The 26,779-nt window shown below is 43.6% G+C and overlaps 1 protein-coding gene across 7 annotated transcripts in view; it reads left to right on the top strand.

Moving 5' to 3' along the window:
- The window catches only part of SLC31A1 (solute carrier family 31 member 1), a 27,916-nt gene extending 1,137 nt beyond the window's left edge, over window positions 1-26,779 (top strand). The window contains exons 1-7 of one of the 7 annotated variants that reach the window (XM_056352767.1): window positions 5,558-5,640; window positions 11,733-11,829; window positions 17,483-17,712; window positions 19,211-19,367; window positions 21,648-21,720; window positions 22,115-22,283; window positions 22,954-26,779. In XM_056352767.1, the coding sequence (XP_056208742.1) occupies window positions 19,254-19,367; window positions 21,648-21,720; window positions 22,115-22,283; window positions 22,954-23,155 (558 nt within the window). In that variant the 5' untranslated portion in view covers window positions 5,558-5,640; window positions 11,733-11,829; window positions 17,483-17,712; window positions 19,211-19,253 and the 3' untranslated portion in view covers window positions 23,156-26,779. Of the gene's footprint in view, window positions 1-5,557; window positions 5,641-8,897; window positions 11,830-17,482; window positions 17,713-19,210; window positions 19,368-21,647; window positions 21,721-22,114; window positions 22,284-22,953 lie in introns of those variants that run through there. The other 6 variants (XM_056352765.1, XM_056352766.1, XM_056352764.1 and 3 more) reach the window with 6 other exon arrangements.

Raw genomic sequence — 26,779 nt, 5'->3', positions numbered from 1 at the left:
AGGAAGTATTTAAGTAGGTTTTTTATTGCACAGTGTGTGATTGTTTTAGAATGAAACCTTCAAATGGTCTAAAACCTTGTTTCTGTTAAAAAAATAATTAAAACCAACACACACACATGCAATTGTTATACAAGGATTTGATGTAAATTCCTAATGGGAGCAGATTGTTCCTATCTTTATATGGCAGGTGGACATGAACTTCAAATAGATGTCGTTCCCGTTCTTCTTAGATGAAGAGACAGTTCATTGTTTTGCTTCCCTCCATATTTCTGTTAAGTCAGCAGTCAGGATAGATTTCTGTTTTTAAAATGGTGATGACCTGTGTGGCTAAGTCCTAGTGTTGCACTTGAATTTAGGGTTTTTTAGGTACAGGTAACGTTATGTCTGTACCCAGCTTTTTCCTTTTGTGCAAATATTTAGTGCAAAGTTTAACTTGGAAAGAAAAACTTCACAGTTCTGGTACAATCAAGGATTCCTGTGCTGTGAGCAACCTCTTAGCTGAGAAGCTGATGTGCTTTCCCACACTGGGATTCAGCACTGGCTTAATGTCAGTGAAGCGGGCAGGTAGCAGTTAGGAGTATGTACCACAGCACTACAGCTACGTCTAAGACCTGTCTTAGTTGTGTGTCGGGTTTTTAATTTAAGCTTTGTTCATAGCCCTCTTCTGCGTTTTAGTTGGCAGTGGGTTTGTGGCTCCACGAGTTCCCAGTCATAGACTGATTTTTCCTGCTTGTGCTCAAATTCCAAGCTTCAGAATGCTTTATAGTATGGCATTTTGTGCAAAGGTGGACTAAACTCTCTTCACAAGTATTTATTAAATTTACTTTTAATCTGTTTGATCTTAACTTGCCTCTGCTTGAGCCTGAGGTAAAGAAAGCTTTTGCAGTATTTTTCATGAGTAACAGTATGTGATTTTATAGGGTAAATTAGCATTCACTTTAATGGTCCCAATTCATCTAATTTATGATGTCATGCTCCCTGAGGCTTTCATGAAGTTTTGGATCATACGTTACTTTTTTCCCCATCGTTCATTAAAAAAGGGGGCACTGGAAATAATGTGTAAATATTGCCATTTAAATGCGTGTTGGTTTCATGACTGTGGATCTATTGGTGAAGCAACTGTGACTAGCCTGCTGCACAGTACAAAATTAAAGTGATGCTTTTTGCTATGAACACAAAAATTGTTCCAGTAGCCAGGTTTTTTCTTCCCCCCCACCCCCCCCCAAAACCCCCCCCCCCTACAAACCAACCACAAAACCAACAACAAACAAACAACAAAAAACAGATTGAAAAGAGGGAAACTACTAGGAGTTGCAGGCTTCTGCACAACTTCATACTGAAAACTGAAAAATCATGTGTGGCTATTTTCTAATGAGATTTTGTTACGTCCGTTGGAAGCTGCAGAGAATTGTTTTAATTTTGTATCAGATTTCTAATCTAGAGCAGCTTTTTAGCTAGGCTGAGAATTAGAATAATTTCTGCCAGTAGAGAGGAAGAATTAAGTAAGCTTTCCAAGTCACTTCTGCATGTTTGCTTTTTTGTTTTAAAGGCATAGTCCCTGCCACTTACTCAGACTTGTAGTGGTGCAAGAACTAGGTGGTTGTGGTTTATTTTTTTTATTATTTTTAGAAAAGAGGTTTGGGAGGATTCTTCTCTCACTTACCCCTTTGCAGTGTAACTTCAGGTTTTGAATTAGTGAGATTATCTATCCCTGAACAAAAGCTTAATGCTTGAGAAGGGAAGGTGTTGAGAATACTAATCTTTAAGTCTTCTAGTACAAATAGGTGAGATCTACCGTATTTACATGGTGAGTTTTGAGTTGGGGCCCTAAGGAGCTTCCTTTCAGCTGTCTTTTTTTTCCAATCACACAGTAGGTCAGAGAAGACAGAACTTTTTGGTTTTTGAACTAAAATTGAATATTTTCTCCTTTTCTTTTTGGTTTATGTATTTGCTATAAAGATCCTTCTGCCCAACACCTTCTCCATGCTTGGCTGAAGGTCACCCTGAAAGTTAGCTGTAATCTGCATCAGAATTTTGCAAAGTTGAGTTGGAGCAGATTGCCAGCCTGAACTTCTCTAAAAGTCCGCCAGGAAATCACTGGGAATCTTGGCAATTTTTCCTCAGGGAAGGATGAAAAAGACTCGGTCAAGTTATGTTGCTTTTCTCTGGGAAATCCAATCTTAGTTAATCTACTCTATTGCCTTTTGCTTCAATCTAATTTTCTGAAAGTATTCCTAGTCAAGACCTAGGGGACTCAAGACCAGTGATTTTTTTTCATTAACTTGTTCAGCTGAAAGCTGGAATCTGCTAACGCAGAGAATAATGGGACTAGTTATTGTAAACAAATTAAACTCCTGTTTTGTAGCACTACAAACTAACTTTCTAAAGCCTTTCATTTGTTGGTCCTGGATTAGAAGCCAATCTAAAAGCAGGAGGCTATGATAAAATACCTCCTTTTTGTCCTTCTGTTTCTACAGTTTTTAATGTCCTTTTCCCAATGCAGGTTTCAGGTCTTTTCTTCCCTATGTCTCACCAGTTCATATCTGCAAGAGTCCTGCTGATTTCCAGTGACACTTGAACAATTGTGATGGCTAGCTACAACAACTGCTTGTATGGAAAATACTTTAAAATTTTCTTTTTGCTCTTTCACTCTGCACATATATAACATTAGAAAATCCCACAGTCATCACACTGCAGATGTGAATGTCATTTATAACCTGTTTTAAAAGTTTTATGTGCATATAATCTGTTCACTCTAATGTTTATCTGAATTAATACAGCAGACCATGTTAGATCACGGGCCAAAACGCTGTAAGTGGTTAAGTGTCTTACTGGATGCTCAGCACATCCTGGTATGAAGCCTGTGAAGCTGGGAGAAAAGGAGGAAAAGAATACAGCTGTTTTGCCATGAAACTAATAGTGAGTGCACCAAGTTTTCTCCTGCGACTTTGTGAGAGCTACTTCACTTTAACAAAGCCTTCTCTTCTGACACATGCTCATTAGTTATCAAGGACTCAAATCTCATTCCTCTGTTGAAGGTACGTGAGCTTGGAATATGAGCTTTGTGATATATTTAGCTGATCTTTTGGCTAACCTAGATAAAAGAAATCCTGACAGTCTTGGCTTTTTTCTGTTTTGAAGACTTAATATGTCTTTGCGGAAGGAGTGTGTGGGGTAAATACACTTTACAGCTTTTTTTCATGTTAGAGGTAATGTAATTGGACTCGGATTTGCAAGATTAAAAAGCACTTTGAGGCCACCTTCAGTGTGCTTCCTGAGCTTACAGACTAATGCTTGTTAGCCAGCTGGCTAGTCTGCTCCAGTGTGATGAGCTTGGAAAAGCAGCTATTTGAAAGGTATATGGCTTCAGCCTCCTTATGGAGATGCTCATCCCTGTGACCCAGCCTGCTCCTTGTCTGATTTCATTCAAATGGGGAATGTGCTCTGCATGGGAAAATCAGAGCAGCTCTGTGCCATCCCAGTGTGGGCGCAGTGCCTGGCCCCGGTGAGCTGTGCAGCTCAGCAGCTCCTTGGCTGGGTTCCTCCATATTGTCTGGATGGAGGCTGCACTGAGAGCCAGGTATCCAGTTGATGAGTTGCTACCTCAGTTAACTTTTCCTGCTCTGAAAGGCATTGTACTGAAAAGACTCAACAATATATTGTCACAGCTTGACTGCATTTTCAAGCTTGCATCCTTTACTTGGGAAAGAAAAACACTAACAAATGTGGAGCGGTCTCAAAGCCAGTGCTCCCAGCAGGCAGGTGATCCCAGTTTATTCTCTTCTAGCCCTTGGGAAGTGACTGCTGTGGCTGCTGTCAGTGTAGAGCTCTGTGGGAGGGCAGCGAGATACCACACGCATCTCTGATCTAAGTCAACCCTTGTACATCAAAGTGATAAGGGAAGTAGAAGCACAAGCTCCTGAGGAGCACACCCAGCCCTGGAATACTGTGGAGGTGAAGTGCAACTCACAGGCTTGGTCTGGTTTTCTCAGTTGCATATTTTTTTTTTTATGGTTCCCTTGTTTGTCTGGGCTCCTGAGCTAATGGATTTGACAAGAGACTTGACTCATGATTTCTGGGTTCTCTGCCAGGAGAGTTTTATACAGATCAAGTTACCATTGGCTTTGGTGCCCTTTATTAACTTGGGATAAGACATTCTCTCACGAGGATGTACTGAACCTTAATGTTTAAGGTGGTGTCAGGTAAGACTGAAGTGTGTGGGATGACTGTGTTACATGTACAGTCAAACTGAAGCCTAAAGAACTTAAAAGATGGTTGGGAGTTTTACAGCTGCCTTCATGTTCCTGCTACAGGTTTGGTTCTACTTGTAAAGCCATTTTTGTGCTGCTCTCTTCATACAAGGCATAAACAGACTACTGTCCGTAGGATATCCTGTTGCATAGATAGTAAAGGCTAACACGTTTTATTCTGTTTGTTTTGCTGCTTTGGTAAGACATAGTAGTTTAAACAAACTTTTTGGCAGCATCATGGCTTTCCTTAAGTTGCTGAATTCCTTAAGTGAAACCATCTAGTACATCACAATAGTAGGATCGTGTGCACTGCTTACCATTTGATACCTTTTTGTGTAACTCTTGCTTTTGATCTTGCTTGAAACCACTGCCCCTACAATAAGGACACTTGTATTGCAGAGCACAGTACAGCCATATTTCTTGCACTTTTTCTCTTTTGTCATGTTTTTTCTTTTGTAGCAATTGCTGATGCCAGCTTTCTGTTCAGAAAGGTCAGAGAGCCAGTGACCCAGACAGGATTTGTCTTGTACACACTGTGGAAGAATTTCTGCAGAATTTATGATACATCTGCCTTGTTATTTTTTACACTCTCCCAGGCTCCTAAAAACTAGTCTAGAGCTTTGAAAATGTCACATTTCTTCATTGTGAGGTAGATACTAAAACTGTTTGCTTTCTTACAGTATCCAAAAGCAAGCAAAATAATTTCTCTGACAGAAATGTGAAAATGTGTTCGAAATGTGTTTTGTGTAATGTATTTGAAAGTAATCTCTGCAACACATTTAATCTGGTCAGGGACTTCTAAAATCTCTTTGCATTTTTGTGAAGATCTCGTGAAGAAGATTCAGGGGTTACTTTTGCTGTTACATGGAGCTTTATGTGAGCATCCCAGTCCTTGGTCTGGTCCTAACATGATTGGCTTATGCCTTCAGTAGGCTCCATAGCCCAAGCAGTCAGTATTTATCTTGGGTCATATGAAATCTTTGGCTGTAACAATAGGGTTTGTCAATACTTTGTGAGGGATATTTCATAATATTCTACTCACCCAGAGCAGAAAGTAGCAGAAATTGCTGCTGCTTCAGACCTTACCCCTGTTTTGCTCAACTATTAGAAGCTGTATATAAACATTTCCCACTGACCATATTGCAAGTAGTAGGTCTGGTTTGAAATAGGCTGCAGGTCAGGCAATAAATAGGCTTAAAGCAGAGTAAAAGTGATCATAGCTGAATCCAAGCAGTAGTTAATGATTAGCCTTTGATATAGATAATGATATGAGTTCTGCTTGTCAGCATTATCTGGAAGTTTAGAAACATTGATCCATCTCGGACTAGTTGCCCATTTGGAGAAGGCTGTTCTTCTGGAGTCAGTAGGTAGAAAACCTGTCTCTGGAATAGTAAGTACTCAGCTTTTTGGGGTTTTTTTTAGCTCTGAATCATTTCTGCTTTGGATTAGCAGCTCTGTGGCAGCCCAGTGGTTTGAAAGCTAGGTGAAGAACGCCGTGTTCAAAGCTTTTTCCCGGTGTGGTTTATTGTCACTCATAACTAAAATAAAAAATTTGTTGCTATTTGTTCTAGCTTTCCGTGCCCTAGAGGTAGTCCTGTCAGAAGAGTGTCATGAGACCAAGGCTCTTCCAAAGACAGGTTCCTTCCCAGGGAATGGCTTGACTTCATTGCCCTTTCCCTCTTCTTGATATTGCAGGAGATCTTCGACCTTGTTGAGCTGTCAAAGAGTGAAGGTGGGATTGGAATTTTGTATTTCCAAAAGCGAAAATGTAGAGGTGCTCTGTTCTATAGACTAGGGCTAAGAATTTGTCCTCTGAACTCTTAGAGGTGTTTGTGTTACTACCTGGAAGCTATTTATATATCACATGTTCTTTTGCTGTTACCTGAGACCACAGAGCAAGAGAGGAAAAGTGCCTCTGGTGATGTATGTTTTGGTCTTAACCATCTGCCGAAACAGAGATTGACTTCCTGGGCTTCATTAAAAACACAGTGGAATGGATTTTGATAATGATGACCTGTGTTCTGCCTTGCTTTTTTTTCTCAGAAACAGCTTCGGGCTTCTCAAAACAACGGGTGTTTGAACAATTGAAGCAAAAGAATTTGATTCTTGCCTGTGGTAGAACAAGCTTTTGTTTTGAGGGAGAGTCATAGGTGGTGATACAAAATGAAATGAACACACATTCATTTGCCTTCTGCAAGAAGGGAAAGCATAAGTATTTTTTTAAAAGTCAACCTTTCAAACTATTAGGTCTTTAGTGAAAAGCCTATGTTTAAAAGGTGACCCTGACAGGCCAGAGTAGGAATTGGAAGTCCCTGCATATTCCCGTAGGAGCTGACATCAGCAACGCATGGCTATTGCGGCAATGCCTGGCATAGACTGGAATGTGACAGCTCCAGGGAAGGTGAATGATTGAGTGGCCACCTTAAAACACTGTGACTGCACATGGACAGGCATCTAAGGAGTAATTGTAGACAAACAGCTACTTAAATATGAAAAGAAAGGAGTGAAACCTGTTCCTGGGATCGTTATTCAAGGAAGCTTTCACATGTGGTTGAATCTAATGCACTTCATAATGAAGGTGTTAGAAGAACATACATGAATTGCTTAAAACAATGTGTCTCATATCATATGTGTGGAACGGATTCCTAAAAATTAACAAGGAGTTCTGGAAGCTGCTTTTCTTCTTGTCCAGATTCTCAAAACATACCTGAAAGCCAGTTCAGAACTTGTACAAAAGTTGCCTTTCTGTGCTAAGTCTGGTTATGATGTTGAAAAACAGCCAGAGGGGAGAAATGAGCTGGTTTTCCACATGTGCGGCTTTGTGTAAATGGCTAGGTTGTTATCAGCTGATCCATTAACTTAAAACTATCTTTGTTACCACTGCACTGCAGTGCCTTAGGCATTGCCCGAGTTCACTGGAGGCAAGATTTCTCTGTCAAAGGATTCGCAGGAACTTTTTAGTTCAACTGGAGGATTGGTGTCTGGGTCCATAAATGATGGCTGCGCTGCCAGAGCACAGAGCAGCTCCTCACCGTATCTGCAAGAACTGATAAGTCCTTGATGTGTGCAGGTTATTAAACTACATGTGTAGTTGTCATTCTCAGGGGGTAATAGGGTGCTGACTGGGCAACCTGCTGAGCGTGCTTGAACAGGGAAGTTGGACTAGATGATCTCAGGAGGGCTCCTAAACCTCAGCGTTTCTGTGACTGAAAATCTTAACTGCAACTCCTCCTGCGGCGACATGTGGAGCAAGGGCAAGTAGGGTGAGATCTCGGAATCTTCTGTGAGTCTTCTGAATCATATGTGTCAATGGACTTTAGGCTCCCTTTTATGAGGCCTGTAATAAACTGATACCATGCACTTTATTACCCTCAGCATTAGTTTTATCTACATGAGACAAAGGTATTTATGATGTTGCTAGATAAAAATCTGTAATCCTGCACCTGTATTAAAGGCTAGATAATGCACTTTAGGGCACATCAAGTCACATTGCATTTTTGCAGCTGAGGAAACTGTTGCTTACTTGGGAATGCACTTGCTGACCCTTGGTTTCATTTTGTGTCCTCTGAGATTTTACAGTCTTACAGGGCTTAAGGCTAGAAGACACCATTTTAAATAGCTCTGGTCAGAGCTGTTTATACTGTTCAGCCTGATGTGTTTCCTTCCCACTTCAGCAAGCCATGAAGCAATGGTTTATCAGGTATTAACTTGCAAGTAGTACCCTGCCTCACATCCTGATGTATCTAGTATTCCTTATAGATGTTGGCACTGCTGTTGGCACTGAATGGTCACAAACAATAATAATCTCCTTACCCTTGGGAGAGAAACACCCTTTTTGTGTGAGACAGGCTGGCTCCTTTTCGTATGTATGGTGCAGGTGGTGTGAACCTGTAGGAATGTGGCTGCTGAATTAGAGTGAGCGTGATGAAGAATCTTGTACACAAAAAGGTTTGGGTTTTTTTCCATTTTAAGATTTGAGTTTTCCCTTCATAAAAAAAAAAAAAAGGTCTTTGTAGATAGAAGAGTACGTGCTAGAAGCTATTCTTGATTTGGGCATATAAAATAAGAGAAATTCTTCACTAGGCCTGGGTTTTCTAAGGAAGGATAAGTTGTCTAATCTTGCAGGATACATATCTTGCAAGATACTGTTGCAAATATTAATATTTTTTTTTAGATGAAGAAGTTTTTGAAGAGTATTGCAAGGCGCAGGACTGATCTGCTTGTTGCTCGGCATATGGTGAGGCAGCAGGATGTTTTCTGCCTTCTGGCCGTATGGGTCACATCTTCCTGATTGCCATTCCTGTGCTTGGTTGGGTAATGTCTCTGCAGAAACAGCCATGGAGGATAAGGAAGTACCTATTTATTCAAGAAGTTACATAATCTTGGAAAATATGTGTCACATGGCGCTTCATTTCACTTGTCTTCCCCACTGCTGTCCCGTTTCTCTCTTCGGCTCAGGAAGGTTAGGCAACTTTCTTCAGCTGACGAGTGAGTGCTAAGCAGTTTTTAGTGGGAGGGTTTGGGTGATTTCTGACCAAATGCCATACGCAGTCAGCAGGCTGCACTCAGCTATTCTGGCATCCCCACAAGGCCTGTTAAAGCCAGTGGGATTTAAGCTATTCTGCCTTATTTATCTCTGCTTAAATACTGCATGGTCCCTGGGGGGAAGGGGAGGCCTTCAGGTTTCTCCTTCCTGGATGCTGAATACTGGGTATTTTGTGACATGGGTATGTATTACCGTGTTACTGTTTCATACCCTTGATGATGTGAGGAAGAGAGATGAAGCTGTGATAAAGTGGCCTGCGGAACTGCAAACCTGGTATAATTGCTTCAAAAGTCCTTTGACGTGTATAAGGAGTGCTGAAGAGGTTCTTCTGTCGATGCCTTTGGGGAATTGCCTTTGATGGAAACTTGTTAGTACTAGCTCTGAATTCACGCTGGCGTTGGCTATAAGGAATTTTGGTGTCTGACATGCTTTTGTAGGAGTCCTTTAGCCTGGATGTTTTATAAAGAAATAGTAATGTAGCATCCTCTTGTCAGTTTTGGCATCTCTAATGCCATGCTTTTCTCTCCAGATGAGTGCTTGAGTCAGCTTTTGTATGGCATCTTCTCTGCTTTGGGAGCTGTGAAACTGGCATTCGCTCCTCAGGTCTTGCATGTCCTGAGGTGCCTCAGTTCTGCTGCTCTCCAGAAGCTTCTGTGCTCTTGCGTGTCAGAAAAGGGGCATGACTTGCCTCATCTGGCTAGACAGCAAGGAGAAAAATACACAGTACAGGCTAGTTAGTGGTGGAAGAAATAGGTAAATTAAAACAGGAAGGGGGAAATACTGGACATGTACAGAATGGAAGAAATTGTGCTAGCAGTGGGCTTGGGCATGGCAAGTCACTCCTGAGTACGAAAGTCACAGGCCTGTGACAGAACTGATCTGCTCTGGCTGTGGCACCTGGTAGGACGTGCACTCGCAGCAGGAAGAGCCAGCTGGAGGGGGATGCTATTCTGTTGGAGCTGGAGCAGTAATATGAAAAAGGGGAAAGTTTTGTGACACTCAGACATGAACAGGCAAACTTTGAACTATTGAAGAATCATGATTGTCTTTTAGTTGGTACCACCTTTGTCACTGAGTTCACTATGTGCTGATGTAGCATCTCACCTTTCTGAATGCTGACTATAATGTTTATTGGTATTTATTAGCAGTAAAAAAAAACCAACCAAACTTGTAGTTGACATGTCTGTTCTTGGCCTTCTGCTTCTGGTCAGTGGGTGGGCGGCTCTGGGCCAAGTGAGCTGTGCTTTGTTCCCTGAACTGCACTTTTGATTTGCTCGGCTTGTAATAGTCTCTCTGGCTGAGGTTGTTGGAGACAGCCAAGGGTGTAATATGCTCAGATCCTTTGAAATTGTCCCACTGGGAACTTCAGGTTAATTTGGGCTCGTTCGGGTTGGAAATACTCATGTTTTATCAGGGTGGTAGCAGGTTATTGTTGGTGGAGTTGAATACTTCAGTTCACGTCACTTCTGACATCAGTTTCTCCAAAGCTTGTTTGCTCTGTCTGGCCTGGCTGTCCTTTGTGTGGATAAGAGCTATGCACGCACGGTTCACCGACCGTCCTCAGCCTCCTGACAGCTTTCAGTATCTGTCCATCACCCAAAAATAACTCCCTTGACCCATGTTTTTGTGACAGATGTGCGCTCAGCAATGTCTGCAAAACAGACAAGCAGTAGGCTGCATTTTGGAAGCTTGTACCCTGCGGTGTTCACAGGAGCTGCCAGATCCCATTCCAGTGTCATTCCTAGTATCGTGCCCTTCCTACTGTTTTGCAAGGACTGTGTTGTGTTTGTAACAGCGTGAAAATTTTCTAGTCAGGTGTATCCACTGCTGTGTTCTGAGCCCAAAAGCCTGTTGTGCCTCTTCAAAAATGTTTTCACTTTTAGCACTGTGTAGGGGACGGTAAGAAGCACCTTGTTGCTGCTGTGCTGAAGAGATGGTGTTCTTGTCTTGTGTCCTGCTAAGAGTGGGGCAGCCTGGAAAGCTGTACGTGTAGGTGATGACCCTAAGATTTGGCCCAACAGTTACAGGTGTGGATCACTCTCTTAAGGTTGCTGTTCTTTTTTCACAGGAAAACTTGATGTTCACTGGTCTATGTGGGAATGTGTCCAGGATTCTCCTGTAGATGAGGAGAGTTTCTACTGATTCCTGTGCTGATGTAGTCCTCCCTACATTGCTGACTTAGAATTCTGTGGGAAAGAGACAAACCAAGGAGCAATGACATTGGTTCTGCCGCCTGTTGCTAAAGGTCACTGTGGTCATTGTGCGAGTAATCTTACCTGCTCTACCGAAGCAGGGGTTGAGAGGTGGCCAGCACAAGTGGAGGAGCTGTTTTAGAACAGGATAGGATAGGACAGTTAAGTTGGAAGGGACCACAACAATCATCTAGTCTAACTGCCAGGCTGTAGCTTGATGGAGTTTGGGACTTCATGAGACAGTAGAGGAGCACTCTTGGATCTAGATGCAGAGCTTTGTGTGTATTCCAGGTGCCTGAACCTGGACTGTAAGTGATGGACTTCTCTAGCAGAAATGAGGTTACGGCCAGGAAAACATTGGCAAGGACTCCTCAGTTTTGCCATGTTTCTCAGGAGAATCCTTCACTTACTGCTTTTTCCACCTCCTGTAGTTTCAGTGTGGCTGAACAAAAAGCTTGTCCAGAGAAGAGCCAGTCAGTTGCTCAACCTGCCTAACTCACCATTATTTTCTTCAGCTGTATGCACCTCTTGGCAGTATTTCTCAGCCTTTCCTATGATATTATCAGTCTTTCAGTCTCAGGTTTTCCTGCTCTTTGGGATTGTTTTCTGCTGCCTTTCACTTCTATGGACCTGTTAGCAATTACATGGGCTGGCATGATGCTCCGCTTATGAAGTTCGGTGCATTGTCCTGTAAAGAACAGCCTGTCCTCAGTTTTGGGTTTTTTTTTTTTCTCTTGTTCAAAGATTTAGAGATTTCCTGAGGAGTCTGAAGAAGCTGGAAGATTAGGAGCGACCGTCCCCTTTTATGGGAAGGAGATCAAGCAGGGTCTCTTAACAGAAGGTAACCAGACAAGTTTGCTATGAAAATAAACTCCATCAAAGGGATGTGATTGTAGCCATGCTGAGAGGAAGAGCTCTGCCTCTCCTCTAGTAATAGGGATTGTGCTAAGTGAATGCAACCAGCTTTGCCTCAGTTGTACAGCCGAGTGTTGCTTTCGTTCAAAGCAAAGGACAGAACCTTAAGGGCTGAGCCAAAGCTGATACTTTATCAGCTATTTTTAATCTTCATTTTAATTAAAAGTTGATTAATGTGTATAACTGTGCCAAGCTTCCAGATAATGTTTTACAACTCCAGGAAGCCTGTGTGAGCCAGCATCTCAACTGGAATCCACAGTCTGAAATTGGGCCACCTTTTTTTATATTTGCTGTGTCCATGAGTACTGTGCGATAGTTACATGTGGAGGGTGCAGCTTGTGTCTTTGGGACAGAGCAGCCCTGTAGTGAGAGGGACAAACGTATTGGTACAAGTGTGGAATGTGGGAAAGAAACAAGAATTTGGTAAGGATAAAACAAGCAAATGGTGGCAGCCAGGAGCCCTGAAGGATAGAGTTTTGCAGCTCAGATAAGTGTGAGAAAATGGTAAAATTAATCCACTTGGCAGGGTGCTCCTTTGTTCTCTGCAAAGACCTACAGCCCCCCCATGAGTTCCCCCAGGCACTGAGGAAGGGGCATGTACTCACAGAGTGCGATTATTGGCCCCAACGGTGTGATCTGGCTGTGCTGCAGAGAGCCTGAACTGAACTCTGCTTTAATCCTTCAACCCCAAACCTACCTGCGTGGGTGGCAGGAGGCTTTGCTCCACTCTTTCCCCATATCCTGCCTCTAGGTTTTGTCAGGGTTGCCTTAAGAAAGGGTCTGTCTCAGCCTGGGCAAATATTGTCAGTCATGGGCATGGCTGATAAATAATGGAGCGTTTTTGATATGCCACGTTCTCTGTCACCTTCAGCATCCATGACTGTGCTGTAGTGGTTCCATCCTGGGATTTTTGACAGAGGTGATGACAGAGGATCAGTTATCCTGTGTGATTTTTCTCCCCTCATGAAAAAGTAACAGCCCTGCAGGTTATTTTTGAAAGCCTATTCTTCTGCTTGTATTGTGCATGATAGCTGCAGAAGAGCTGGTCTTTACATGCTATCAGCTTGTCTGCATCTCGCTTCTAACATCCCTGCTGACTGCTTCCATCTCTGCATGTCACAGTCTGCCCAGACATCGTCCCCATGCAAAGCTGAACACAAGATATAGTCTGTAGCCCTGCCCAGCTCTTTTTTTTTTTTTTGCCCATCGTTCTCCACTTCCTGCACTACACCCTCTGGCATGCAGCATCAAGCTGACTAACCTCTAGAATACCTCTCTTCTTCCTTCAAAAGCTTCCGAAACCCACCTGTACAAATAGCTCAGCTGTATCACTTCTGCTTACATGTGGGGAGGGAGAGTGTGCCCTCTGTCACAGGCTGTTTTTCTGCTTGACTCCACTGATCTGGCTTGCATAGATTTGCAAGCTTCTCTGGTCACGGACAAAACCCAGGAAATGCAAACTAACACTGTGTGACAACCTAGCCTTCAAAATATCTTGGACTGCCTCTCCCAAGCTGTTCCCTTCTCTTTCTTGATCTTTACCTGAACCCCTTCTAGTGTGTTAAGCTTTTAGGAAACCTTAAAACTTCTGGTGAAGACTTTTGGTTGGGACTCTAAGGTGGTGACACAGTACCAGGCCAAGCCACACAGTTCTGCTGTAACCTTGCAAACATCCCTTAAATTCTTAATATAGCACCAAGAGCTGCTCCTTAGGGAGTCATGGAAGGGAAAAACAGAGGTGTGCAATTAAAAGAGGCGTGCTGGGCACAGCACAGTCCCTCCTTGGGTGTCCGAGTTCCAGCCTGGCATTGCTGAAGCTGCTTGGGAGAGTTCTGGGGGGAGTTTTGGCACTGGAGAACAACGGTGTGTATCTGTAAAACACGTTACATTAAATTACTGAAGAATGATGTACTTGTTCCTTGTAGCTTTAACACATGTCTGTATAGCTTGACCCAGGAGGGCTCTGGCTGCCATTGCTGGATGTTTCTACAATATGAACAGGTGGAAATCATCTGTTCCTCAACTGTGCCTTTAAGCAGCTCTGGAGCTAAGCCTGGGATCCTGGAGGAGAAGGAGCGAGTCCACCCATCTGGAAAGGAAGCAGTTAAAATTGTCCAGTTTGCCAGGAAATTGAATAAACCAGAAGCAGTGCTAAAGCCTCATGATGTCTAGCTCAGACCATTCAGTGGAGACCAGTTAGAGCCAGTGAACAGTGCTGTAGTGTCTGCAGGCTCCTTGCTTCCCCTCCCACCTCTATTTACAGCACTTAAAAAAAAAAAAAAAAAAAAAAAAAAAAAAATTGGGCTTGAGACCACAAGCTCAGAGCCAGTGGAGCTCAAGTAGTCTGCCAGCTGGACTGCTGTAAGTAGAGCACTGATAACTTTTGGTTGCCTTTTCCATTACTCATGTGTTTTGTATGTAACATTCCTTTGTATCATGCAGATGCAGGACTGAGAGGTACGTGATGGGCAAGCAAGAGATCTTTGCCCTTCCAGCTTGCTTTTTTAATCTTTTTCCCTTGGATTTCTCTCAGGAGAGAAATTTTAATTCTTAGTAAATCTTCCCAGGTTGTCTTCACTTTTTGAGGAGAAGAGAGGGAACTTCTGACCCTGTTCTTGCTACCAAAAGCACTGGTGGAGATACTAGATAAGAATCACTCTAGCTGCCTTGAGACAGAAGTCTGGATGCTTCTGTGCAGGAGCCAGCCTTGGCGGCATGGCTGGTGTGCTTGCTGCTGCTGCACACGGGGCCGCTGCAGCAAGCACTGTCTCTGTTGAACAAGTAACTAGTGTAAAGGAGACTGAAGAGGTGTTTTTTAAGGCAGAGCCAGTGGAATTAGTTGATTTCTTGCTTTTTCAGAACTGGCACAGGAAAGATGAGGCACTATTTTGAAGGGAAGAGTTTGCTGCTCTAATGGGCATTGATTTAGGGCTTCGTTGTTAATCCTGTTAGACTTCTGATTTGGAAAGGAGCTTTCATTCCTCTTGAATGTGACTTTAAGGACGTTCTGTTTGCACACCATGTTTCAGACTGAGCTGATTTGTAAAGTACTTTCTGGGAGCTTGGCAGATCCTTCGCAGAGTCTGTCCTGTTTCTGTATGGCCTGTGTTTCTGCATTAATAGGTGTTATCTCCCTTGGGTGTCTGGAAGGCTGTTTGCCACAGGAGAAACTCTGATTTACTGCAGAGCATTAACAGAGCCGAAGCAATAGATTGGGAAACTGTGGTGGAGGTTATTTATAATGGCAGTCATCTTATGGCTGAGACCTGCTTGAGAAGACTGTTTTGTGTTTGGCGTCTCATCAGGTCCAGCTCTTTTACCCATTGTTTCTGTTGTGCACTGGCATAAGACACCTATCTTTCCTCCCATCCTCTGTGCCCTGGAGTTGCAAACTGCCCTGCAGCTTCCTTGTACATGTGAGATGAGGCCCCACTGGTTAAATGTTGGTGGAGGGTGAAAGCAAGTCCTAATGCTGAACTTGAGCTAACAGTTTGTTGTCAGATCCTGCTCCTGGCTTGCATTTCTCCCTGAACCATCTTGGTCTGCTGAGCTGCCAAGGTGGCATTGCCGCAGACGGGTAGAAACCTCTTACCTGAACAGAGCCTACATATGCGCTGAGGTCAGTCTCGCTCCAAGCTGATGGCTTAAAAGTGAGAGAGGTTCTTTGTGTAGCTCTGAGTCTTACTGTGTTCCTTAAGAATTTGAGGAGTTGTCAGAGGAGCCACAGCCTCCATTTCACCTGGGGTGACAGCAGGGAGAGAGAAAGAAACAGGTCTTGGAGGGAATTTCCTCATTCCTCTCTCCTGTCCCACCCTGTTTGTTTTCTTATGCGGTAGGCTACTACAGAGTACAAGAAAAATCCTTGTGTGTGTGCAGCCCTGGTAACGGTGCAGCATCCAAGCAGGTGCACCAAGAGGTCTGTGCCCTTCGAGTGTGCAAACACTTTGAAATGCTTGAGCCTTCTGCAGCCACAGTCTGTTCCAAATCCCTTCTCCAGGGTGTGCTCAGGGATCTGCTCCAATCAATGCCTCTTTCTCTCTGTGCAAACATGGGGAGCAGGCAGCAGTTCAGAGATCAAGTTGTCCATTCAGACTAAAATACCTGCTGCTGAAGTGCTGGGTTTGTACAAGACTAAACCCATTTAAGGAATTCATGATAATAGAAACACGTGTGTGGATTTTTTTCCTCCCAGTACAGCATCAGACTTCTTAAAAACAGTGCCCTTCTTTTCGTGATACACGCAGCTCTGTGTCAGTGAGCTTGTCTCTTAAGAGAATGCACAAACAAACCAGTGATTTGCAGCTTGAAATAATTACACAGCCATTAACCTGTTGCTGCTGCTGCCCTAGATACTGGTTTTTTTTACCTCAAGCACAAATAGAGACCTCCTAAGTTGTAACGCAGAGGCTGACTGTACTGGGTTGTTCCACTGGAAGTCATTTAAACAGAAATTTATCCAGGTGTGGTTACCTTTAATAAAACAAAAGACAGCTGAAGTGGCTCAGTCTAGGTTATTTCCTCTTAGGCTACTTAATATCCTCTTCTTTCCAGGATCTCCTAAAATGTCTTTCAGTGTTGGGTAACCGCGGTAGGGGCTTGGATCTGGTGTTGGAACACTAGTGGAGCAGAGTGGGAAGGAGCTACACAGGTGAACATCAAGCTCACCGAGACCCAGCCCATCCACAGGCAGCCACTTGTGAATGCTTGAGCTTGTTGGTTTTAATACACTGTAAATGGCTAGAGAATGCGTCTCCTGCTTCTCCCTTTCTGGAGACCAGTGATGGTAAATTAGTGAGAAGCTGGACACAACCAAACCACAATGGGAGTTTTTAATCTGGTAACCAGCCAGGGCTTCTGTGGAGTGTATTGGAACCTGCAGAGTTTGGCAGGAGCATGAAATCCTAAAATGAATAAATAGCTGAATTGGACAGTAGTCACTAGCGAGAATGTTGCATCCAAAGCAAAAGCAATCTATCAGTCAACTGAAAGAAGAATCACAGAATCGTTTAGGTTGGAAAAGATTTTTGAGTTCATCAAGTCAAACTGTTAACCCAGGACTGCCAAGTCCATCACTAAACCATGTTGCTAAGCACCGCATCTACTAAACCATGTTGCTAAGCACCGCATCTACTAAACCATGTTGCTAAGCACCGCATCTACTAAACCATGTTGCTAAGCACCGCATCTACTAAACCATGTTGCTAAGCACCGCATCTACTAAACCATGTTGCTAAGCACCGCATCTACTAAACCATGTTGCTAAGCACCGCATCTACTAAACCATGTTGCTAAGCACCGCATCTACTAAACCATGTTGCTAAGCACCGCATCTACTAAACCATGTTGCTAAGCACCGCATCTACTAAACCATGTTGCTAAGCACCGCATCTACTAAACCATGTTGCTAAGCACCGCATCTACGTGATTTTTAAACACCTCCAGGTATGGTGATTCCACCATTTCCCTGGGCAACCTGTTCCAGTGCTTCACCACCCTTTTCAGTGATTTTTTTTTTTTGTCTTAATATCCAATCTAAACTTCCCCTGGTGTAACCTGAGGCTGTTTCTTCTTGTCCTTAGCTTATTATCTGGGAGAAGGGACCTACCTCTAGCTGCCTACAGCTTCCTTTGAGGTAGTTGTACAAAGTAGTAAGATCTACCCTGAGCTGCCTCCCCTCCAGGCTGAACACCTCCAGTTCCCTCAGCTGCTCCACACCCTTCCCCAGCTCTGTTGCCTGTCTCTGGCCACGCTCCAGCACCTCAGCATCCCTCTTGAAGCGAAGGGCCCAGAACTGAACACAGGATTTGAGGTATGGCTTCACCGGTGCTCGGTACAGGGGCACAATCATTGCCCTTGTCCTGCTGGCCACACTTTCGGATAGAGCCAGGATGCTGTTTGCCTTCTTGGCCACCTGGGTACTTGGCAGATACTCTTCCCTCCTGCAATGGCAGTTGTGTTCTGGGTCACCAGTGATTCCTGCACAGCTGTGTCGTAAGGCCACTGGCACGAACTGAACCAGATGCACCATCAACTGTTTGCCATTTGGTTTTTTTTTTTTTTTACTAGTGTGGCTTTCAGTTTAGAAGGCTCTTCTGGAGTTTCATTTCCCCTTTCCAGTCTAAATATATTTATACCTATCTGTTCAAACACCATATTGTATTTTAGCGTAAAAAGTTCTTTTTTTCCTCGTTGTAAATGCTCCTGGTGATTTATCTGGAAGGAAGTATGTCTCCTCCTCTTCTTTTTTTTTTTTTAAACTTTAATTTGATAAAGTGTCTGTACTTTGTTTTTTATTTCACTCTGTTTTACTTGAGTGCTGGACTAGACTAGGAGGGTACACAGTAGTCCAGACAGGGCCTAGTACATCAGTGTCCATACTTACTTATCTTTAGTGGTATCTCACCTGGACTGTGCTAGGATTGGCTTTGCCTGGCTGTCACGCAGAAGATGCTGTTGTTTTCAGGACTGACTGATGTTCTCGGGTTGTTTTTGCTCCTGTTGCTATTTCTACCTGGTGACTTTTTATTGCACACCAGAAATTGTCCCTGGTTCCATCCCACGTTGTGCCAGAGTGCAGAAGCCACGTCCACGTTTAACCATGAGGTGTATTTTTATTTTTAAGGTGGTATTTCCAGACATACCTGATTTGCAGTAACCAGATTAGGAACTTGGACTGGCAGCCTTTTGACTGTGTCTCTTATTGTGTGTAATGTGATTAGAGGGGAGATGTGACAATGTAAAGCTCATAGAAGTGAAATTGGATTGCCTGTGGCTATTGCAGACCTTTGCCTGGTAATAGGCCTTGTACCACCTAACATAATTTCTTCATTAAACATGTTCCCAATAAAATCCATAACTGTCAATTAAGAGAAATACTGTAATCTGATCCTTTATTATATACAATTTAAAATGGGGTTTGAGATATTTTTGCCTCTTGCATGACTGCAATTGAGAAGAAACTTGGGTTTTTTTCTTCTTACAGATAAGAAATGTTCCTTTATACTGAGCACTTGTCCCCATGTGCTACCTCAATTAGATTAGGCTGCCTTTCTGGCAAGAATGTTTAGGATGGTGCAGCAATACAATGATGTAAAGCTCAGAGGGACACACCTCCTTTAAAGTGTCCTGCTCGCTTTGCTGTGTGTTCTCTGTAGTCAGAGTGGAGGACCATGAGGATGCTGCAGAATTTTATCCAGAGGCAGTAGTTCTCAGTGGCTTAGAGTATTTTCTTTTGTAGTAGCAGTAGAGAAACCATATTCAGTTTAGAAAACTGCTGCTTCTTTTTTTTTTTCCCCATTTGTTTTCAGGTTCCTACTTTTCCACGTGCCTTTTTGAATATCTGTTGTAAAGATGCCTCACGATCACCACATGAACAGCTCCATGTTGCCAACCATGCATCCTCCTGGACATCACCACTCAACAACAGCCCCAGGACATCATCACGGATCTGACATGATGATGATGGTAAGTCGAAAAATTGTAATTAACCAGAGAGCTTTTCCTTGTCTGTGGTTCAGAGTAACCTGTCATCTTAGAGAGTACGCTCTTGAGAACTGGAAATTAGACTTAGCTTTGGAAGGCATGAATCAATCCAGTTAAAGCACAGACCCCATTGTGGCTCTTCTGGAATGGAGTGGGCATGAGGTGATAGGCAACACAAAATGTATTTCAGAGCTGGAGATCCTTTGGCAAAATGGTCTTTTCTTGCAAAACCTTCCTAGCAGCCAGCTCAGTATCTGCTCTCCAGGCAGCTAAAGGTAGAAATGCAAAGTAAGCATTAAACAAAAAATGGATGGAGTTCTCCAGGCTTTTAGTGTTAGCAAAAGCTTTAATTGGCACTGAGAGGATTGCACACTAGTATGATGGGTTGTGCTGACCTGCAGGCAGCCAGCCAAACTTTAAGTGTGCACTTGGTTTGGGGAGCAAAGTGCTACCAGGGCGCTCTGCCATGTCAGCGTTAAAGCTGTGTTGGTCGTGAATCCTGCTGCTCTAGCTAACTTTGATCTAAACAAGTTCAGACTTGTGCATGCTGGCATCACTGAAGCTTTGCAGAGATCCTGGCCAGAGTTTCCATGGAGATGTCTGTATGATCTGCGTTTGTGTAACTAGTTCTAGGGACTTTTTCAGCCTTTTCTCCCTTTTCTAATACTTTCAAATGAGTTTCAGATTATTAAAACATAACTCTTCATGGTTAAACTTTGGAAGGAGGGGAGCGTGCATTGCCATTTCAAATGAGAATGTACTCAGGAGTACATTTTGCAGGCCTTTATTTGGTTTGCCTGCCAGCTATGTGCCCTGAAGAATCACTGCTTCTACTTACATTGCAAACAGTACCATAGCAGAAGAGGGGATTGGAACAGCCTTCCCCTTTGTGAACACAGCCCAGTACAAGGCCCAGTAGTGCTGGTGGAACTTGCAGTCCAGCATTGTCATTTATGTCCTTGTGGAGCTCTTCAAATAATCTTAACAGCTAAGTCTTGGCGTTCTCTGATCCGTTACTTCCCATACAAATGCTGTTTCTTTACAAGTGTCAAGTGCTCTGAAATTCAATGGACAGTTACAGGACACTGCCTTACCCTGCCATTGAAAACTGTGATTAGCTGCACAAGATGTTGAATTAACATGGCACGTAAAACTGTCAGGGAAGGAAGTAAATAGCTACACCATCTTAGATAGTAGACTGAACACGTTTTAATGTACACATATTCCTATTCCTCACTTGCACCAGGTAACAAGCTCCATTTCAGCTGTGGTCTATGGAAATAGGCTACAATCTTTGGCTTGTGTGGTTTTTGTTTTAAATGTAAAAATATTAAATTCATTAAAGAAATGGAAGTACTCTCTAAAAGAATGTTTTATAGTAGTTTCTGCTCTGGGGGAAGTGAACATCTGCTGATTCTTATGGATGCTGAAATTAATCATAATTCTGATCTTCAGCAAATAACCTTAATTAAGCAATGAAGGGAGTTCAAAGAGAAGTTCTGTTAGCTTAGTGAGTACTTTGCATGTGAAAACACTGTATGCAGCTGTGGTCAAGGCATGCTAAACTGAGTGTATTTACCTGGCTGGGAAGATTATAGGAACTCCAGGTGGCTGGGGGATCATTGATGTCTCCCCTTCCCACAGCATTCACTATGAAGGTTCAAGAGCCCTTACTTTCACCCAGGGGAAGCTGTGATCTTGCTTTATATATAATATTCCTTGTTGTACCTGTATTTAGGTCTGTCTTTCCCATAGAATATGATGAGGTTCTGTAGGGAGACAATAGTCTGCTGGCATGGTGCAGGACGGGACCAGAGAATTCAGCTGTACAAGCCCTTACCCGTATGAGCTCATACGAGGTCAAGGTGAGGAGAAGGAAGTGTCCTGTACCCCAGCCCATGAGTAGTCATGAGCTCCACGGAGACACCCCCGATCCCCAACTACTTCAGATGCTTGAGGAGAAAAGGAACTCCAAAAGCAAGAAGGGTGGCACTTTTCTGTAGCAAGTACTGTGGGCCTTCTGCCCAGGGGCACTGTCTGAGAGTTGTCCACGGGAACTGGAACCTGAAGCACCTTTAGCCATGTCTTGCTTATGTATGTTACGCTAGATTTACTGAAGAGTTTCTTTGAGTCTTCTGTTGACCAAGTGAAATGATCTTAAGTTCTTGTCATAATACAAAAACCTTTGCTAAATCTTGTTGTGAACTCCATCTTGGGATAAGCTATTCAGGCTCATCTTGATGTTCTTTATGTTTTGGCCAGGCAATGACTTTCCACTTCAGCTGTGAGAATGTGCCATTGCTGTTTTCTGGACTTACAATCAATACTCCTGGAGGTTGGTAGAATTGTCTTGTCCAGTCCAAACAAAAAGTTTGCAAGTGATTAATGTTTCAGGAATTACCTTGCTATTTATGCCAAAAATACGCAGGCACACTGTGTGGAGTCTGTTTTAAATGGCATCTGTGGGGTGAAAGAAAAAGGGAGATGTCTGTATAGTTTGAGAATTCAACTGGTCTTATCAAAAGTGATTGCTGATTCCACCTCATGGGTGAAATTCCAATTAGTGTGTGAGTGAAACTCACGTTTACCATCTGCACATGCATGTACATGGTGCCCAGCCATAGCCCGTGCAGTGTGATGCAGTTGTTGAATTACAGTGTCTCTTCTGACATGTTTTGAAGCAAACGTCTTTTGTTGCACAGATATAAGAATGTTTCCTCTTTTGTCAGAAATGGCTGGTGCTTTTGTGGCTGTCTTCTTCCTGGCCATGTTTTATGAAGGCCTTAAGATTGCCCGAGAGTGTCTGCTCCGTAAATCCCAAGTCAGCATTCGCTACAACTCCATGCCAGTGCCAGGTCCCAACGGCACTATCTTGATGGAGACGCACAAAACTGTTGGGTAAGAATTTCACTTCATTCCAAGAGAATTTTCTTCAGCACCTGAGAAAGGTAAAAACTGGGACAGAAAAAACTTTATGCAGTCAGTATTACTCTCTGCAAAGTATATTGACTCCAGATTGGGACAATGCTTGACACTGGAGGACACTGTGATTGAGTCATCTGGCTACCCTTTAGGATGGGGGACAAAAGGAGGAAAGCAGCAAGTAGTCAGATAAGCATGGGTTTTTTCCAGGGCAGTAACGAACACATTTGGGGAGTTCCCAGGAACAGAATTTGGGTGTTATAGCCAGCAACCCTGGTGATATGACAGAAAATACTTAGGATCCTTTGGCTGACAGGTAATCAAAGCCTCTACTCGGAAAAGAAGCCATTCTGCATATTGAATGTGGGGGTACAGCAAGCTTGTAGAGATCTGTTTCTCAGCTAAAAGTTTTGTCCTCCCAGCAAGTACCATGCTTTCTTTGATATCCGTCAGCTCAGGGGAAAAAGACAGAAGTGACAGATGCATGCAGAAGTCGTATGTCCAGACTGCTTTGTTATCTTCTCTGCCATTTCAAGCGCACCTTGGCATCCTCTCGGCCTAAGAGCTACATTTTCTCCTTGGGGATGTGCATTTTCCTGCCTGTGTCTCATGAATACTGACTGTTCTTTGGGGTTTGTGTTTTCAGACAGCAGATGTTGAGCTTTCCTCACCTCCTGCAGACTGTACTACACATCATTCAGGTTGTGGTCAGTTACTTCCTCATGCTGATCTTCATGACGTACAACGGATACCTCTGCATAGCTGTGGCGGCAGGGGCAGGGACGGGCTATTTCCTCTTCAGCTGGAAGAAGGCAGTTGTTGTGGATATCACGGAGCATTGCCATTAACACTGGATGCTGCCCAGAAGCTCTCCACCCCACTGCTCTCTTGAAGTGCAGCCATCACAAGGACTGGATCATTCCTAAGCTGAAAGAGAATCGATATAAAGAAAATCAACTGGAGTTCACCACAAGTTCCTAGCTGGGGTGTAGGTGTGGTTGGAACTGGGTATGCTGCTCCCCCATGCTGCAGGCTGGCAGCAGGGTTGCCTCTTGAGGGTCCCGTGGTAGCCATTCTTGGCTAGGATTTGCTTTTTTCTTAGATTATGCCGTGATTGAAATTAGTTGGCTGACAGAAATGTAGAAATTATTCTTTAAAAAAAAAAAAAAAGACAAAAAAACCCCCCAGAAAACCAAAACCATTTTATTTTTGAATTTTAAATGCTCATCTGTGAGGGTTTTATGAACAGTAGGTAAAGATCAATGTTGTCAGTGGAGCCTACGTGTGCAAATGGCTATGTTAACGTTACTTTTTTTCAGTCCATGAGTAATGCGAGGGGAGGAGATCTCCCTGGCATTGTGGCTTTTGGGGCCAATGACACCTTCTGATGCAGAAGGACTCAGCCTCTGAGGAATATTTGGTGCTGCACATCAGACACGCCCAGGGTGTCCTGGCAGGGGAGTGCTTTGACATAAGTACGTGACCTGTGTGCTTCAGGGGGTCTAGAGAAGTGTCCTCCAAGCCCATCAGAGCATGATGTTAATCTTTGGATGCATCCAGCAGTTTTACTCAGCTTCAGGTGATAATCTTGGGTTTGGCTGCTTTCAGTTCACAATCATGGAAATACGCAGAGTAGATGCAGGATGGTAACTGCTTATTTACAGGGCAAAAAGATTTTAAATGAACCGTTGAACCCACATTTACTTCATGTTGAATTACACCTGGATGGATCTAGAGCTAGACTTTTGGTTTACCAGAACTAGTTCTGTAAATGAGGCGAGAGCTAAATAATGATTTCTTAACACTGAAGGTTAAAGTACCTGAAGAGGGCATTCTCTGATTGAGATGAACAAAGTAAAACAACCATTTTCCTGTAAAGGAGGGATTTGAGGAAGAGAAGAAAGAAAAGATAGGACTACAGCAGTTCTTAGTCTCATCTCAGATTAAATTTGGAAGCAGCTTGGGCTGATTAAAAAGTATTCCTGACCCAGATGACTCCTCTTTGTCTTAATAATTGTGCTGTGACCACATTAGTTTGGAGGTGCAACAGTTACCAGTGCCAGTGGTGGGCAAGTGTTGTAGCACAGCAGAGAACTTCCCATTCAGTGCTGTGAGCTCTACACGTTTCACAGGCAAGACAGGCTGTGACACAGGCAAAACCAGCTTACTGCATGTGTGATGCCCAGAACATGCTTTGGGTTTTCTAGGGAGCAGTTTTGCTTTAGCACTTCATGATTAACTGCTTCTCGTTGTAGGGAACGTTGAGCAGAGTATGGTGCAAAGCTGGAGCCTTCATTCTACTCAGGATGCTCAATTTGTGCTTGTAACTGCTGGAAGGGAAGACGGTGAGGTTTTCAGAAGGGCACTAAAAAACAGGCACCGTTTCCAGACTGGGATTGATGTCTGGGATGTGCCATGAGAACATGGAATCCTTTTGAGATGCCTGGGCACATGCAGTAGCATTTTTTTCTCTGGAGGTGCTACTAGTCATACTGTTAGCAGTAGCTGTGTAAGGAATGCTGATCTTTGTGATCAGCTGCAAAAGGCAGCAGGAAATCTGCTACTGCTGCTACCAGGATCTTGAATGCACCATCTAAAGTCAACTGCCCTGGGCTGATGCCAGCTGTTTATTTGGACATCTTGGTTTCTTTGGGCAGTGAATTACAGAACAAAAGGAGATGAGTTAAAAGCAGGCTTAGGTTTCTAAAAAGCTGCTTTCTGTAGCAAATTTGTGTCTGGGTGAAAGAAGCAAAGTTATTTTCATGGAAAAAATTTTAGCCACATCCTGATGGGAGACAGGAAAAGCTTTTCCTGTCTGAACTTTGAAGGGAATTATGTCTGTAACAGACTGCAGAAGGACATACTGATCTCCTCTCTGCATCTCTCATGAAGGTAAAAATTTGTGCCCTCTAAGCAATCATACCTCTCTGTGAGAGTGGAAAACACACCCTTCCAATACCTGCGAGAGAGCTGTGAGGAAATCTTAGTGTTTGTTGGAGAGAACTGAAGCAGTTAAGTGCTGGAGATGGTTGGTTTATGTTTTGAAAGCTTTATGCTGCAGGGGCTTGATGCAGTTCAGAGCTGATGTTGCCAACACTGCTCTGATTGGTTTCTCTTGAACGAGCTGGAGTTGTTGCCATTACAGGGATGTCTGATTACATAGTCACAAGTGACTTTGCATGATGCCAGTAGTTACTTCATATACCTCTTGCTGTGTCTTTCTTTAAAATAGAACCTCTGCTTAGCTTGATCTTCTTGCTGTCATCTTTTATCCACCTTTCCTTCTATTCAGGTGACCAGACCTGAAATCTCGGATTCAAGTGGTCAGAGATGGATGACTTGGAGATCAGGCAATAGCTGTGGCTTTTACAGTATGAATTTGGTTGTTAGCTTTTCTGCCTCATTTTACATGTAAAATCTGTGCCCTTGAAATTGTTTCCCCTCCGAGGATGATTATTTCTGTCTTCACTGGGTCATCTCCTGCCCATGCTCACACAAGAGCGGGCACAGTGTGCAGAGGGAAGTGATGCTGAGCTAGCGGTGCTCACTGGAGGAGCAGGAACCTGGGCAGAAGTCCCCCAAGTGTCCAGCAAGCACCCCAGTTACCTTCCAGCAGCCTGGAAGAGTGATGGTTTGAGCAGTGGGCAGTGCCCTAGTTAGAAATGGGAGGCCCAGCTGGGCTTTGGGGAGTGGTGCACAAGGGAAGGGCTGAAAGGAGGGTGTGTAAGGAGAGAAAATGGACGGCTGCGTCCCCTCTGCTGCTGAGCTCGCTGCTACAGTGAGGCACAGCTGAGAAAGGGACCTTTCCAGGCTGTGTCTCCCTGCCAGCTTTGGCCATGCTTTCTTTTGGTTCAATGTTGACAATCCAGAGAAGCCACCTACCTCCCTGTGTCCCAGCCTCTGCCTGGCCCACCAGATGCCATCAGCTGCTGTGTTCTTGGCCCAGGTTGCTGTTTGCTTTGCCAGAGTCTGAGCAAAACCTGGCTCTCTCTGCTGACTGCTTCTACTGACTGCTTTTGGTGCAGACCCAGCCTTTCTGCTGGCTGTATTTAAAGTTGTCCTGATAACACTAAACTCACATGAAGTAGTGCTTGGAGGGAGGTGAGGACTCAATTCGCTCAAGTCTCTGAATGATTAAAATTCATATGTCAACACACATGTAGCATGCTTGGAACGTGATGTCCCGTGTCTGTCTTTGTACCCTGACGTTTAGCCTCCACACACGATGCCTCTGAATGAAGTGCACAAAGCATCTGGGCTGTCTTCGTTGGCTGGCTTTTGTTGTTTTCCTTCGAGTGCCTTTTCAGTTTGGAGCCAGTCCCACCAAATCCAGCAGGATTTCTAGTTTTGTTTACAGTGGACTGTCATTTTTGTTTTTACTCTTGCTCTTTGTGGAGGTAGCTTGTCTAGTATTACTGTGAATATCAAGAATCTCCTGTATGTAATTAACCAATAAAATCAATTTCATTTTA

The sequence above is a fragment of the Falco biarmicus genome, chromosome 9, assembly GCF_023638135.1.
Source record: "Falco biarmicus isolate bFalBia1 chromosome 9, bFalBia1.pri, whole genome shotgun sequence".
Classification (NCBI taxonomy): domain Eukaryota; kingdom Metazoa; phylum Chordata; class Aves; order Falconiformes; family Falconidae; genus Falco; species Falco biarmicus.
The sequence above is the reverse complement of the archived record's forward strand: the minus strand, read 5'-3'. Positions and strand labels throughout refer to the sequence as shown.